At 47.1% G+C, this 15,976-nt stretch overlaps 1 protein-coding gene across 1 annotated transcript; it reads left to right on the forward strand.

Annotated features, from left to right (window-relative positions):
• Window positions 1–10,230: 10,230 nt before the first annotated feature.
• DRG1 (developmentally regulated GTP binding protein 1) lies at window positions 10,231–15,645 on the forward strand. Its single transcript, XM_058036874.1, has 9 exons — window positions 10,231–10,338; window positions 10,503–10,626; window positions 11,398–11,573; window positions 11,963–12,032; window positions 12,589–12,758; window positions 13,436–13,566; window positions 13,827–13,994; window positions 14,931–15,053; window positions 15,528–15,645. Exons 1-9 carry the CDS (start codon window positions 10,297–10,299, stop codon window positions 15,625–15,627), a joined length of 1,104 nt encoding a protein of 367 aa, XP_057892857.1. The 5' UTR covers window positions 10,231–10,296; the 3' UTR covers window positions 15,628–15,645.
• The last annotated feature ends 331 nt before the right edge of the window (window positions 15,646–15,976 follow it).

Below are 15,976 nucleotides of genomic sequence, written 5' to 3' on the forward strand. Positions count from 1 at the left end.
GGGGGCTGCGCCGCCCCGCCGGCGCCCGCAGGGGGCGCGCGCGCTCTCGGGCCGCCCGGCGGCGCGCGCCGCCTCCTCCTGCTCGTTCCCCGCCCCTGCCCGGGCCGGCGGCGCGCGCGCGGCGCTCCCTGCACAGCGCGAGGGGCTCGCGCGGCGCGGGGGGGGCGAGACAAAAGGCTCGGGCGGCCGAGGCGCGCGCGCGGCCGCGCGAGCCCCGCCCGGGCCCGGCCGCCACGAGGCGCTGCGGCCGCGGAGCCGCCGCGGGAAGGGGCGTGCGCGGCGCGGCGGCTGCAGCCGGGAGGGACGGGGGTCCGGCGGCGGCTCCGGGCTGCCGGCTCCGTCCGTCCCTGTGTGTTTGGAGCGGAGGAAAGATGGCAGCGGCTGCACTTCCTCTTGCACTTTCACCCCTGGGGGGAGGAGAAGGAGGGGGCGATACCACCCCCCCTACAAAAATCCAGCGGGGGCCCCCCGGCTGCTGCTCCCCGACCGAGCGCCGCCGCCGCCGGCCCCGGTCCGGGCCCCGCCCGCTTCGACGCACCCTCACCACCGGCGCCGCAAACTTTCCTCTCTTCTTTGGACGAGAAGACCCCCACCCTATTCGCGGAGACCCCCCCTCCAGCCACTCGGGCTCCCCCCTGCCCCCCCGCTTCCTGCCCCCCTCCCTCCCCGCATCCGCCAATGCAAGAGCAGCCAGAGCCAGCAGGCCGGCCCCCACCCCGCCCGCCCGCGGGGGCTGGGGGCTGCAGTCTCCCCCTTCCCCAGCACCGATCCTCCAATGCCGAGCCGGCAGCGAGGCCCCCCCCCCTGCGGCTCACGGGGGTGGTGGGGCTGCGCTCGCCCCCTCCCCCAAATATCCGGGCTGCAGCTCGCCCCCGAGACCCCCCTCCCGCTGGAGAGAGGAGGAGGGGCCGGCGGGGGGGGCTGCAGGCAACCTTCCCCCCTCCCCAGGCGCGAATCGTCCAATGCAAACCCTCCCGGAGCTGCAGAGGCGCAGAGCGGCCCCCACCTCCTCGGCTCGCCTGAGGAGAGCCGATCCCAGAGGGGCCAGGGGCTGCAGCGCAGACCGGCCTCCCCCCGCTCTTTCATTGCATTTCTCACCCCCACCCCCCGTACGCGATCAACTCTCAGCCTCGCTAGAAGAGCGCGGCGCCGGCATTGTGGGGGAGGGAAGGGGTACAGCGGGAATTCTTGCAGTGCGAAAATGCCCTCCCCCTGGGAGCGGCTGGGAGGAACGGTACCCGCGGGCCGGGGGCTGCGGGAGGCACGGGCACCTCAGAGCCCCGGGTGCGTCCATGTTGGGGACGCGGCTGCCCGCGGAGCCCCTCCCGCGCTCCCGGGGTTCCCACGGCGCCCGGAGCGCCCCACGCCCCAGCGCGGCGAGGCTCCCGCTCCTTCGAGTTACCCTTCCCGGGCCCAGGTTAAACGCTCCGAAATGCGCCGCCGAATTCACTGCGCGGGGCTGCCTGGACTGTCCTAGTGCTGAATCTTCCCTGTGTGCTCCAGGTCTCTCTATGAAGAGCTGCTATTTCAACATCGTCGTTATTCATTTGCATCTGAAATCTGCTTTCTGTCTCAGAGAGGAATTTTTCTCTACTTTTGAAAAAACGTCTCTTCCCCCCCCCCCATCTCTCACACACACATTCCCCAAACATAGTTCTTTGTTTTGTTAAAGACAACGCTTGGAAAAAAGTGTTCAAGGACACTTTTTTTTTTTGCATTTGTAACATCAAGCTTAATTAAGAATGCTTGGACCACCTATTCACGATCTAATATTGTCACTTAAACTATTCTGTGGAAAATAGTGAACTTGGCTCATGTGAGGGCATCACAAACTACAGAGCCTTCCAAAAGCTCAAACCCAGCACTTGAATTAAATAGTGGTGGAACTGAAAAAGCATTCTGGGTACTGATGTGCAAATGAGCGCACCAAGCTTCCAACTTTCAAAATATTACATTAACACTTAAGGCCACACATTGCCCTCAGCCTGTACACCAGATTTCTTGTGCTTTCGATAGGAACTGTTTGTCTCTGCTGCAGTCAGAATACAACCAGTAACTTTTTATTACTGCACTATGTGTGTGAACACCCTGATATGAACATACACTTTGAGAAATTCGAGGTGGAGTGGTAGCAATGCTGACAAAACCCAGCTTAAGTACACCCTATTATGTAGATAACACAGTGCTTGTATTCTCTTAAGTTTGTGACACACAAGTTGTACTTGCTACAGTGAGGAAAATGATTGTGTTTAACTCACTAGCCAGGCTGCAAGCAGACACAGACATGGAGCAGTGAAAGAATCTGGAATTTGCTTATCTTTCCTAGTGGCTTTGGACAGTTGTGTGCCTTTCCCCCAGTGGTTTATTAATTTGTTTTCTTTTAGCCCCCAGCCTCCTGACATGGTTCCTGCTTCCTATTTCAGTTCCCTCCTCGCCTGTTCTTTGTCTCTCCTCTAGGCAGGGGGAGGGGGGTCCTGCCTCTCTCACAGCACTTTCCTCAGAACTTTCTCCAGTTGCCACAGAATGTTCTGGTTTCGGCTTCCAGCCCTCCTGTTTAAAAGGCACCATCCCACACACCCTGCCTGCTTCTCTGGGTAAAAGCAGAAAAAACCCAAAATCATGGCTGTTTTCTTGGCAAGTGACCCACTCACACTTGCCTCGAGGATGCCAGATCAGCACACCGGGAGTTCACACTCTCAGTAGTTGCTGGATGCTCATTCAAGATGACTTCCAGCACCTTGCAGTCCCGGGTAATCACAGGGATTACACAGCCCTCTGCCTGGGCTCCTCAGCACTCTGCCATGGCAGAGCCTGCAGCTCTCCTCTTGGTGCTTACAGGCTGTGCACACTGCCTCACTGCACCCTACAGCACATTTCAAGGACTGCTGCTGAGAACGTTCTCTGGTCCCAAAGTTACCCTGTCTCAGAATATGACACTATCAAAGTAGTCACTCAACTAGTCTTTGTTAAAACATTGCCAAATTCCTTCTGAAAATGAACAGGTACTAAACACACTGAGCAAAAATTGGGCTCATCACTATGAACAGACTTGTAAGGTGAAGTTCCCTAAATTGAATGTGATGACTAAATGACACTTCTCCATACATAAGTGTGTAAGCACACAGGAATGATTACCTTCAAACTCAATTACCGTCACAACTAACAAGTTACTTTTTAAAGACAAAGTTCCAGATAATGTGAAAGAAAGTTTTAAATTTCAATTTTGAAATTTATGTTTTCTGTATTCAGTATTTCCTCTCCTTTTTAGATGATTCATAATCTATTTTCTTTGACATCTTCTGCGCTGGAATGTGCTGAACTTCTTTTGAATCCATCCCTCCTTTAAATAAAGGCATTTTCTTCAGCTACTTTATTCAGCTTCTCACTATTTCCTGTCTCACTTCTGCTCAAGGGAATTCCTGAGGTGTCCCTAAATGTTTTGCAGCTGCCTGGTGCCTGCTGAAGCACTCTGATTGGTATTTCAATAGTATTAATAATCTCCTTTTCTCCAAACATGTGTGTACCATTTGGGACTCCACATTGTACATTGCTCGCTTCACTGCAGATCAATTGCTACTGGCCTTACCCAGAAGTGCAGACCTTAAATTGGTGTGCAAATATAGGAGGTAACAAAAGACTGTTACAGTTGAATCTGTTCAAACATATTTGGGTATATGTTAATTAGAGTTGAGTCATACCTATTTGTTCAACACTTTCAACTTGTGAATCTGTGTAGGTCTTGAGGCTACTGAAATTTTTCAGAATAGTCCCATTATTATACTCTTTAAGAAGGTTAGTCACTGTTTCACAGGGATTATAATATTAGCAGAGACATTTGTGCATAGCACTTGTGCCAGCTAATCTGTCATATGAACCATTTCCTTTCTATGCATGTTCCACAGAAATACATAGCACTGAGCACTTTGTGGCACACTTGCAATTTCAGTGAGTAGCTGTCAGTTTTTCTGAGCTTTCACCCATATTTTAATTAACTGCTACTGATATAACAAGCAATTAATTCAGCATTCATTACTTATTCGGTTGATTATTACTTAAATTTAGCTTTTAAAGCTTGCTCAGTTTATTATTAGGAATCATCCCATGAGAATGCCAACCCCAGCAGCAAGGATTCTCAGACTTGGAGACAGCAGTTTCCTCTGGAACCCAGACGTGGGTTTAGTGATTTGTCAGCTTTCTCCTCTTTAAAAATACCCAGCACCCTCACAAAACCGACAGCAACAGGATGGTATGTGATGCTGTGGAAAGTACACAGGAAGACTTACTTTAAAAAGAGAAAACAGCAGTGTTTGGTTTTCCTCTTTTTGATCACTGTCCTCACTGCACCCCTGTACTGTGTACTCTGTGTGTTGCATGGCAGTCCACGACAAAGTGTGGGGAGCTGATGTTAAACTATACAACTTTTAATTGTTATACTAATTTTACAGTCTTGGGAGCCAACCTTTGATACTTAATCTCCCTTTTGTTCCCCTCATTTCTTCATTCTACTCAGTTTAACTTATTCTAGACTGCCTGGAACCAAAGCAACCTGACCCATTCAAAACAAGATTGCCACATTAGGGATCTGTGCAACCTGGAAATACAACCTAGGATTCCATCTGGTTGACTCCCAGTGAATTAGGCATTCATGCCTACCTAAGCAAACCTGACTGACAACTTTTTCCCCTAAAACATACATTACAATACATTCCTAAATATGCAATGCAAGCACAAAGGTTTGGTATTTACAGATTAACAGCTAAACTACTGTGCTTTCCCCCAGGAAAACTCCTACCTAGATAACAAGTAAACTGGCATGAAAAAAGTTAATCCCAAAAGACAACTAGGAGCAGCTACATCTTTACATTTTACAGCATTCAAAAGAGACACAACTTTATATTGGCTCAAGAGTTAATTAAGATGTGAATTGCATCAACTCTCAGAGTCACTTCACCTCAGGCAATCAGTATTATGCTTCCATTGAAGATTCAGCACTATGGATTTAAAAAATCTTACCTTTAGATAGAGCGTTTTCAAAATATCTTTCCTCCAAACAGACATGGAGCTGGCCCTTAGTCCACTCATTATAGCTCACTGTAGTTTTGTCTCCCCTTCAGCACGAGCAGTTCTTCCCTGAAATACAATGATAGGGTTAATTAGCAGCCAGTTCTCAAATCAAAGTACAATTCATAGGGTAAATTTGCAGAACTGTAAAAATGAAATAAAAGCAAACACCAAAACTGAACAAAAACCCACAGAAAAGCCACCCTAAAATGAACCAATTCTCCACATGCCTTTAGTTGCAGTTACCCCTTTTTCATGAGGAAACTCTGTCAGGTGGTTACAGTCCCATACCCATAATTGTTAAAATCATAAGTACTCAGATCACCGTTACCATTTAATAGAGATTATTTTCCCCTGGGCAGGTGATCATTTCTGAGAGGATATGAAATTTCCAGATCCTTGCTTCACCTGAAATCATGATTTCAGTTCCTCCCTGTCACCTTCTCCCCACTTTCTGAAACCCTGCAGAAATCCCACCACTAATCTGGAAGTGCAGTCTGTAGCAAGCCCACACAGCATCAGCTGATTGCCAGTGGAGTCTGCAGCTTCTGGCAGGAGGTGAATTACCAAAACCACAAGGGCTGTACTACCACCAAAGGAGCTCTTAAGCTAAAATGACCTTCCCAGGGCACTGTGAATAAACTTGATATCCACAAGTATTTGAGTTATTTATTAGAATATAAAAGAGGAGGAAAAACCCTCAAACCTGACTAGGTGAGCACACACTGCTTATTTTTAACAAGGTACTTTATGTGATTTTAATGAAGCATTACATGAGTTATCACAATTAATTTCATACTCACAGTATTTACCATGTATTGTACAATGATAAATTTTAAATGGTTATCCAAAACACTTGCAAGTCTCTTCTCAATTTACTTTGTTTGCATCTCACTATCTCATGTAAGTAAAACTCTTACTCAAGCTAAAATACTGGTTGTTTTAGAAAGAATTTCAGAATTTGAATCATTATGAAGTAGCTTATTTAAATTTGATCGTTTGACCTAAAACCTAAATGCATTAGCTCCTAAGCTCTCCTGTGGAAGTGAGCTACAGTTACCATACTCCAGGGCAATGCTATGGAAACATGACAGTTTCAATCATTCTGCAGCAACTGCACATTCCTCCTGTGCAAAAATAAAACTGTAAAGGAGCACAAGTAAAGGAAAAGACTTGCTCAGGATCAGTGTCAGCAGGACTGAAATGTGTAGATGATTTTTTGAAATCCATTTTTCTACAGCCCTCCATTGCTCAGATCTTGCTGATGAGCTGTGTGCCATTTCAGTCACGTCCCTGTCACTGGTGAAACAAACACTCCTGGTTTTTCCCAGTCATTGATTCCAGGCTGTGCCGTGTTCCTGAGGTGTTTGATGAGACAGCCTTTACCTCAGATGCAGTCCTTGTCCACCTGCTGAATACCTTCCAGAATATTGCTTTCCTTATCTTATTAGGAATATTATAAGAGAACTGCTGAGGGGTTTATCTCCTCCCCACTCCCAGTTTATCAGTTAGTCATTCATAGGACTGTGTGATCATTTGTGAGTTTTACTGCAGATCTGAGCCTTCATTGTGTCATCTGACATTACAGGAGAGACTGACTGTTGTGCCAGTCCCAGCCTTTGGAATATTCCCTCTGCTGCACTTCATCTACATTTCCTACATGGAATGATTGCAATTTAAAAACACACATACACATTTTAATAAAAAAGATGGCAATTCACATACTCCATCTTCCATCAGTGCCCACTATAAAGCTCAATTAACCTTTGGAGCAGATCTCAGTCTCTTGCATCTCCTTTCATTTGCTCTCTGCTTCTACTGGGGGCTTTTATCTCTTCTGATATGATATCCAATTTTCTATTAATATTTTCCTTCATTTTGCCCTTCTCTGACTTTTTTTTTTCCCTTTTTCTTTTATAAGGTTTTATCATTTTCTAGTTTTTACTGCAGTCCTCAGGGGACATCATTTATCCATTCCCAGCCACCCACCCTTCAGTTATTTTTCCAGCTGTTGCACCTTATTTCCTATGGTCAGAAGCACCCTGTTCTCTAAGCACCATATCACATAAAACACCTCTAGATTAAAAAATTCACAGCAGAAAGAAATTCACAAGAAATAAAAGTAACATTACTCTGTTCACAACCTGGAAACAATCTCTGTTGAACAAGCCTTTCTGAAGCTTGAAAGATGGTGCTGTTATAAACTAATATAAAACTACTTTAAACATCCTAACCAATTAGAAAGTGTTAATTTGGCTACCAAAAATCAGACTAATTATCTTTATTAATTAAATTCTTTCTTCCTGTAGGTAATTAAGGACAATACTCAACACTGAAAGAAGTTTTTAGGTGCCTAAATTCCTTATACCCTTTGCTTGAGTAGCTTTCTGAAAAAAAAAGAATTTAAGAGCTTACTGAGCAGCTGTATGTTAAGAACACTATGGAAACATAAACCAGGAATACAAAAACCAGCCAGTAACTAAATATTCACACCATGTACTTTATTGGCATCTTTGTTCATTCAGCCCCCACTCTGAAAAATAATTTTAAGTTAGACTCAGTTTATGAGACTTGGAGTGAGTTTGTAAGAAAAATTAGCAATAAGTTCTGGAATTAACCATGACCTACTGCACAAAAGAGGGGAGATCTTAAATCCTGATTGAGCATTCAGAATCTGTATTTTTCTCAATGTTTTTCCTTCTACTGAAAAGAACCACAAATGTGGACTGATTGTATGGCTGATTTCAGTTGAGGCATAGAGAAGTTTAACTCCATCTGAAGTAAATAGGAAAAAATTTGTACCAGGGTCAAATCCCTGTCCCATGTTGGAAAAGGATGTTGTTCACAAGGAATAATTAGAAAACCATGAACAAATATACAGAGGGTAGGTGCATTTATATTTACCCTAGCTTAGCTGAACTAACAGTACCAGGAATAGCAATTCCATTTTATTTGAGATTCTATTTTAGTAAGCTCTGTATAAGCTTATATTAATAACAGTTCCTACTATAAAGAGTTTATGACAATAAAGGCTCCTTTCTTGATGAAAATGAGACAGATAGGGAAATGCAGAGGCAGAGACCACAAATAGCAGTGTGGTTCCCATTGCACTAGCACTCTTTTTTTTCCCATTTTCGCTGTAAGTTAAAGAAGATTTAATAATTCCATAAAAATTCTATCACTGAAACTGTTATAAGGTAGGTTAAATTTTGCCAGTTGTCACTCAGAATTCTGTCTGAAGATGTGGCAGGTGTGTCTGTAAGTGTTCACACTACGGGCCCAGGAGAGTGTATTTTTGGCTTTTTTTCCTAAAGTAAAGTTTTACGTTTAGATACACCCTACAGAAACAGACTTGGCAGTAAGTTGAGATAGAAGAGCCTTCCTGGAAAGGACACTGAACATGGACAAAAAGGTTTCTATAAATATTCGAATTTAGACAAAATATGACACAGAAACAAACTTGTAAACCGAAGCCCTGAACAACTATTAAATTGTATTTCCATGTCATAAAAATACTTTTAATTTTAAATCCAATTGTTTGGCTTCTTGTGAAACAGCTTAGCGCTGGAAATGCTTGGCATTTTAAAGTTTGAAGGGACCTTTTAAAAAAATCCTTGTTCTATTTAATTAGCCTGCATTCAGAGCAGAGTTACAGATGTCCCTGGGGCACAGCGGTACGTTCAGGACTCGGCTGAAAGGAGCCGTGAGAAAGCTCCGGCATGAAGTCCCGGTGTGACAAAGCAGCAGCTCGGGGAGGCTCCGCCGCGGGCAGTGCGGCAGCGCCACCCGGGCCGGCAGCGCTGCGGATCGCGGAGTGCCACAAATGCACAAATACACACCTGGCTGTGAGCGGGGCGGGCTGCGGGAGGGACCGCGGAGAGGCTGCTCCGGGTTAGCCCCAGGAAAGGGCACACGGCACCTCCCCTCGAGGGCAGCGAGACCCCCGGCTCCTCTCACACCGGCGGGGCCGCTGCCTCGGCGCACGGCTCCGCTCGCACCGTCCTCTCTCCCAGCCGAGCCCCCGGCTTCTCTCGCCGCCGCAGCCCGGCCGCCCCTCACGGCCAAGCGCCTCAGCCGCGCCAGCGCCGTCCCCGGGCCCCCTCAGGGCTCTCGCACACCCGGCTCATGCCGGCTCCCACAGCCGCCACAGCCTCGCACACATCACACGGACACGGGGCACCGACACACGGATCTCACACACACAGATCAAGCGTACACGGATCTCACACATACACGGATCTCACACACATGGACCTCACAGACACAGACCCCAGCGATACACCAATCTCTCTCACACACAGGGATCTCACAGGCACACGATCCCTCTCACGCACAGATCCATCACACACATGGATGTCACAGGCACACGGATCTCACACACATGGATGTCACAGGCACACGGATCCCTCACACACACGGGTCTCTCACATACACGGATCCCTCACACTCAGGCATCCTTCAAACACACACGGATCCCTCGCATACACACGGATCCCTCACAAACACGGGTCTCTCACACAGGGATCCCTCACACACACATGGATGTCACAGGCACACGGATCTCACACTCAGGCATCTCTCCCTTGCACACGGATCTCACACTCGGGCATCTCTCACACACACACGGATCTCACACTCGGGCATCTCTCACACACACACGGATCTCACACTCGGGCATCCCTCACACACACACGGATCTCACACTCGGGCATCTCTCACACACACACGGATCTCACACTCGGGCATCTCTCACACACACACGGATCTCACACTCGGGCATCCCTCACACACACACGGATCTCACACTCGGGCATCTCTCACACACACACGGATCTCACACTCGGGCATCTCTCACACACACACGGATCTCACACTCGGGCATCTCTCACACACACACGGATCTCACACTCGGGCATCCCTCACACACACACGGATCTCACACTCGGGCATCTCTCACACACACACGGATCTCACACTCGGGCATCTCTCCCTCACACTCGCCCCCTCACAGCGTTGCCCGCTCTTTCTGTGAGGCGGCGCGCGCTCTGCACACGGCCCAGGGGGCGCTGCGCCGCCTCCCCTCAGGGCAGCGCGCGAAGCCGGCGGCGCGCGCCGCGCGCCCTTTCCCGGCCGCCGTCTCTCGCGAGAGGTCGCCGGGCGCGTGCGCGGCCCCGAGCGGTGCGGGAAGAGCGGCGGCGCTGAGGGGCGGCCGGGCGGGCCGGGCCCGACGCCACCATGAGCGGCACCCTGGCCAAGATCGCGGAGATTGAGGCGGAGGTACCGAGCGCCGAACGGGGCGGACGCGGGGCTGGGGCCGGGGAGGGGGACGGGCCGTGGGCAGCGCCGTGGAGGGGTGGCGGGGCCCTGTCCCCGGGCGTGGCGCAGGGGCCGAGGGCGGCAGAGCCCTCCCGGTGCGAGCCCGCGGTGCTGTGCCCTTGCAGATGGCCCGGACGCAGAAGAACAAGGCCACCGCCCACCACCTGGGGCTGCTGAAGGCCCGTCTGGCCAAGCTGCGCCGGGAGCTCATCACCCCCAAGGGAGGCGGCGGCGGCGGCCCCGGGGAAGGTGCGTTGTGTGTGCGGGAGGCGGGACGGAAATCGATCTGATCTGATCTGATCTGATCTGATGGGGGGCTCTTGTCCCGCAAATCGTGTCAGGTTATCTGCTAAACAGTCACAGAAACACAGACGGGTTTGGGCTGGAAAGGACCTATTTCGTCTAACCCCCGTCATAGCGGGGACACCTTCGCTAGGTCGGGCTGCTCCTGCTTAACCTGGCCGTGCACACTTGCAGGGATGGGGCAGCCGCAGCTTCTCTGTGCATTCTGTTCCGTCCTTGCTTTCTCTTGTCCTACCCGGTACATGGACCTCTAACCATGATTTCTGTCCCTTCTTAGGGCTGTGGGCTGGAGCACTTCCTGAAGTGTAGATGAAAGTGCTTTTGTATTTTGGCTCATACGGTCTTTGCAGAAATCTTAAGGTTTTTACACAAAGAAGCACCTTTGTAGCAGCCACCTCTTTTTATATATAAGGGTGTGAATTTCCTATGCTGCAGTGCTTAAAGGGAATGCTCCACTTACACTGAAGTCAAACACAGTCCACTGTGAAGCTTTGCAGCCAAGATTTTTTTAGACAGGTACATGTCATAGAGTGTTACAAAGTGGTGCAAGCCAATAAAGAGTGTGAACAATCTGTTTCCCACTCCCATCCTTCTTCCAGGAAAGCCTACTTGGCTTTTGCTCAGGCAATATTAAAAATAATGTATATCTGCTGTCCAGAACATTAGAAGATAGAAATTGTCAATCATTAGGCAAACATTTTTACTCCTTATTTGCAGGTTTTGACGTTGCCAAGACAGGTGATGCCCGCATTGGGTTTGTGGGTTTTCCATCAGTGGGGAAATCCACTCTTCTAAGTAATCTTGCTGGTGTGTACTCTGAAGTGGCAGCCTATGAATTCACTACACTGACGACTGTGCCTGGAGTCATTAGGTACAAAGGAGCAAAGATCCAGGTGAGATCCTGTGTCTGTGAGGGCAGGATGGGCTACACAGATTCTGTGCTGTTAAGGTTCAGTGGTCTGGCCTGACATCAGCAGGTTAGAAGTGATGTGTAGAAGTGCTTGAGAATGCCTTGGAAATGTTTCCTTGAGGTATGGATTTCTCCCTGGTTTTTACTTTGCTCTGGGAAGAAGTTCCTGTGGTAGTTCTAATTATTCCCTAGGAGATAATCTATTCCACGGGATGAATGTGGCACATGGGATAATGCAAGATAAAACAGTCAGATCAGTCATACTCTGTTCAGATTTGCAGTAGAGTCAGCTGGTTTAGAAGGGCAAAAGTAGGATTGATTTAATGGAGAATGCTTTTCTCATGTGATGCTTTCCTCCCTGTGAACAAACAGCTGCTGGATCTGCCAGGAATTATTGAAGGGGCCAAAGATGGTAAAGGCAGAGGTCGGCAGGTCATTGCAGGTGAGTGTGTGAGAGCTGGAGACAGCAGCCAGTCTGCTTCGTGTAACACAGGGCAGGAGAATGGAGGCTTCACTCACTGCTCTGATGTCTGTAAAAAGCTGGATTGTTTCTGGACTTGAGCTGTTTCTGAGAAGCTGCTTTTGTATTGTTGTTTTCAGTTCTGTTTTGTGCCCTTGCTGGGTTTGTGCTCTGCATTGACACTTCAGTGAAAGCACATGGCCAGGTTTGCAGGCAGATGTGATCCCATCCCAAACAAGGCTGCTGGTTTTACTCCTCACCCAGTTAATTGTCCTCAGTCTGGTGTCTGAATGGAGACAGGAAGATTTTTTCCAGCCTCTGTCATTCTTGCAGCATGTACAGATCTGTCTGTCAGTGATGCTTGGCCAGCACAATAAACTTCAGTCCTGGTATTTAAAAATAACCAATATGCTTTAAAAATAACCCAGCCTTCAGGGGTTTTGTAGTGCCATCAGTCCACGAGCCATGCTGTGGTTGTTTTGTCTCAGGTTATGTGAGAATGCTTTTTGAGAGGTGACTTTCTTTTTCTGGTTCTCAGTTGCTCGAACCTGTAATCTCATTCTGATTGTTCTGGACGTGCTGAAACCCCTTGGCCACAAGAAAATCATTGAGAATGAACTGGAGGGATTTGGAATTCGTCTGAATAGTAAGCCCCCCAATATTGGCTTTAAAAAAAAGGATAAAGGAGGCATTAACCTTACAGCCACAGTAAGTTGGAACTTTTCTTTAACCAAAATTAAAAACAAATTGCTTGGAGAAAGAGGCATTTGTAGTTGATGGTATGTCTGGGACCATGCTGAGCTGTGTGTGACTTCTTTAGGAGCTGAACTGCTGCTCTGTGCTGCAGTCAGTTACTTTCCTTTGAGGAAAGGATCCTTTATCCACACCTCTCCTGGAGCCTGACCACGTCCTTGCCCTCAAAACAGAGCCTCGGTGGTGGCTACAATGTTCTTTCTGAGAGGATTGCTCGGAGTTTCAGGCCTTGCACCCCATTTACCTGAATCTTTAATAGCCAGAGATAGCAAAATTCAGAACTCTGCACTCTGATACCTAAAGTGTGGTTGTCTGGGCTCTGAACTAGAAGATACTTGGGTGTGTGTTGTATCTGGTCCCAAACTGGAAGGAATCACTGCTGAAATGTCTGATTGCAGCTCTCAGTGGGTCACTGATATAAATGAAGCTGTTAGGATTTAGGTCTGGTTTTCCCTCTCCTCAGACCAGCTCTGGTGAAATCAGTCATGTCCAATAAGTTAAAATGCAGCTATTCCTTCTAGCAGTGCACATGCAGTGTTTGCTTGGTGACAGCACTGTTAGCTGTAGCACTGGATTTGGCTGTTAGCTCTGCCATTCCTTAACTCTGTGTGTGTGTGTCTGTGTCTGCTCAGTGTCCTCAGAGCGAGCTGGATGCTGAGACAGTGAAGAGCATCCTGGCAGAATACAAAATCCACAACGCCGATGTCACCCTGCGCAGCGACGCCACCGCCGACGACCTGATCGACGTGGTGGAAGGGAACAGGTACTGCTGGCTCCCTCCTGTGCCACTCCTGCAGTCTGGGTCACAGAGAAAAGAACTGGCTTTTGGCTCCCAGGCTGTGGCCCTCCTGCAGTCTCTGTTACAGACAAAAGAACTGGCTTTTGGCTTTACTTCCCACTCAAGCTGAGCCACCAATGTGGCATCAGCATAGAGATAAGCTTTTTAAAAACATTTTTTAAAAACATTCTTTCTTTGCAGTGTGCTGCTGTCAGGTTGCTCTAACAATTTCTTTCTCTTTGCAGGGTTTACATCCCATGCATTTATGTCCTAAATAAAATTGACCAAATTTCCATTGAAGAACTAGATATCATTTACAAAGTACCCCACTGTGTACCAATATCTGCTCATCATCGCTGGAACTTTGATGATCTGCTGGAGAAAATCTGGGACTACTTGAAACTAGTCCGAATGTGAGTCAAAATTGCTGCTTTCCGTGCAGTTAAGTGCATGGCTGAGACTGAAAAAGGTCTCAGAAATGGATGTGGAATATTTTACAATGTTTTTATACCAACTGGTATTTGCTTTGTAACTCAGAAATTGTGCTTGTCTTAGCTGTTGTGTGATAGCCACAAGTGCTGATTTGAATTTGTAGCTGAATGAAAGGAGAATCTTGTGAATCCAACACCAAAGCACATCTGAAAAAAATTCCTGAAAATATGGAACTCTAGTCAAACTTTGTGATAACCCTGTGATTCCAGATGTAATAATCTTTTCAGTTTCCCATGGATGCTCTCTTGACAGAACTTAGTTCTTCATCTAGAATTTCAGATATTTTTACAAGTTATTTCAGGTTTACATCATAATTCTTGGGCATTTTTGGATGAGCTTATGAATGAGTTTATTAATACTTGTAATACAGTAATTGTTGTATTTTACATTTATATCTATCTGCTTGTAATAATATAGAATGTATTGTGAAAAGGCATTCCACAATCCCTTGTGACTGTGGTCTAGGTATCTGTGCTATAGACTTCAGCAAGTGCCTTTTCTAATACATGTTGAGGTTTTCACAGAAAAAAAAAGGCAAGTTGGAACCATAATACTAAAGATGTTCTTTTCCAACAACTCTTGCCATTTGGCTTTTTTAAAGCACCTTTGGAAAGCTCACAAGTGAGAAACCTTTGCAGTCACAAGGGAGAACCCTCTGCAGCCACTGGCTGCCCAGGGGCATTTTCAGCTTAGCTCCACCAAAGGTTTTGCAGTGCATCCATTGTCACCACTGGAGCAGTGGGACCTGGCCAGCGTGCTGGGGGTGACAGTGCAATCACTGAATCACTGATGAAATATCATGGTGGGTTTGAAGAGGAAAGTTTTGGTACTGACTGATGGTTCCATCTGTGTTACAGCTACACCAAACCTAAAGGGCAGCTCCCAGACTACACCTCTCCCGTGGTACTACCTTACTGCAAGACCACTGTGGAGGATTTTTGCATGAAGATCCACAAAAATCTCATCAAAGACTTTAAATAGTAAGTATTATTGTAAAAGAAGATATAGAACAGAAAATAATGCCTTCAGATATAATATTTCATCCTCTTCTAAACTAGAAGGGAATACCAGGACTTTTTTTTTAATGTTAAATTGAATAATCTGCCTATTATGATAATCAGTCTTAGTACTTCAGTTGCTATATTTGATGTTCTCATGCTCTTTGCTACATGAATGTCCTCTGTGGAGACAAATTTATGTTGCTATTTAAAAGTAGCACTAAACACAGCACTGCAAGCCATTGTCCCATGCACTGGGGTACTCAGGACAAATTCAGGCTTTGTTTTGATCTGTTTCTAGCCTGGTTCACACCAACCACTCAGCCAGGTACTTGTATGAGAACAAAAATAGCTCTGAAGCATTGCTTTCTGTATTAGCTGTGTGACAGAAATAGCTGCTGTTCTACTTGCATATCATACTTCTAAGCCTTTTAAATTTGATTTTTCTTCTTTCAGTGCACTGGTCTGGGGTTCATCTGTCAAACACAACCCTCAGAAAGTTGGTAAAGACCATACTCTTGAAGACGAGGATGTTATTCAGATTGTGAAGAAATAAAGTTATTCTTACATGGTTTGTTGCTGTGCCTGAAATTTGTCATTAATTGTAATTGACAACCCCTCCCTGCCCTCTCCCAGTTTTTATTTAGAAATGGCCTTTTCTTATAACACCTTGCTGCATGGTAAAAGTGATGTTTCTGGCCAACTTACACTGCAGAGGCTCATTCCAGCAGAACTTGCAGATGAGAAACTCTGGTTAAACGGCTTTCCCAAGGACAACATCTTACAAGAAGCTTTGATTGCTGGGATAAGGTTCTGCTGCATGTCCGTGTCCTTCCAAATTAGAAAAAAAATTCACACATCAGGAATTATTTTGTTCCAAGAACAAAACATGAAAAGCAGAGGCT

The sequence above is a fragment of the Melospiza georgiana genome, chromosome 18, assembly GCF_028018845.1.
Source record: "Melospiza georgiana isolate bMelGeo1 chromosome 18, bMelGeo1.pri, whole genome shotgun sequence".
NCBI classification, from domain to species: Eukaryota; Metazoa; Chordata; class Aves; order Passeriformes; family Passerellidae; genus Melospiza; species Melospiza georgiana.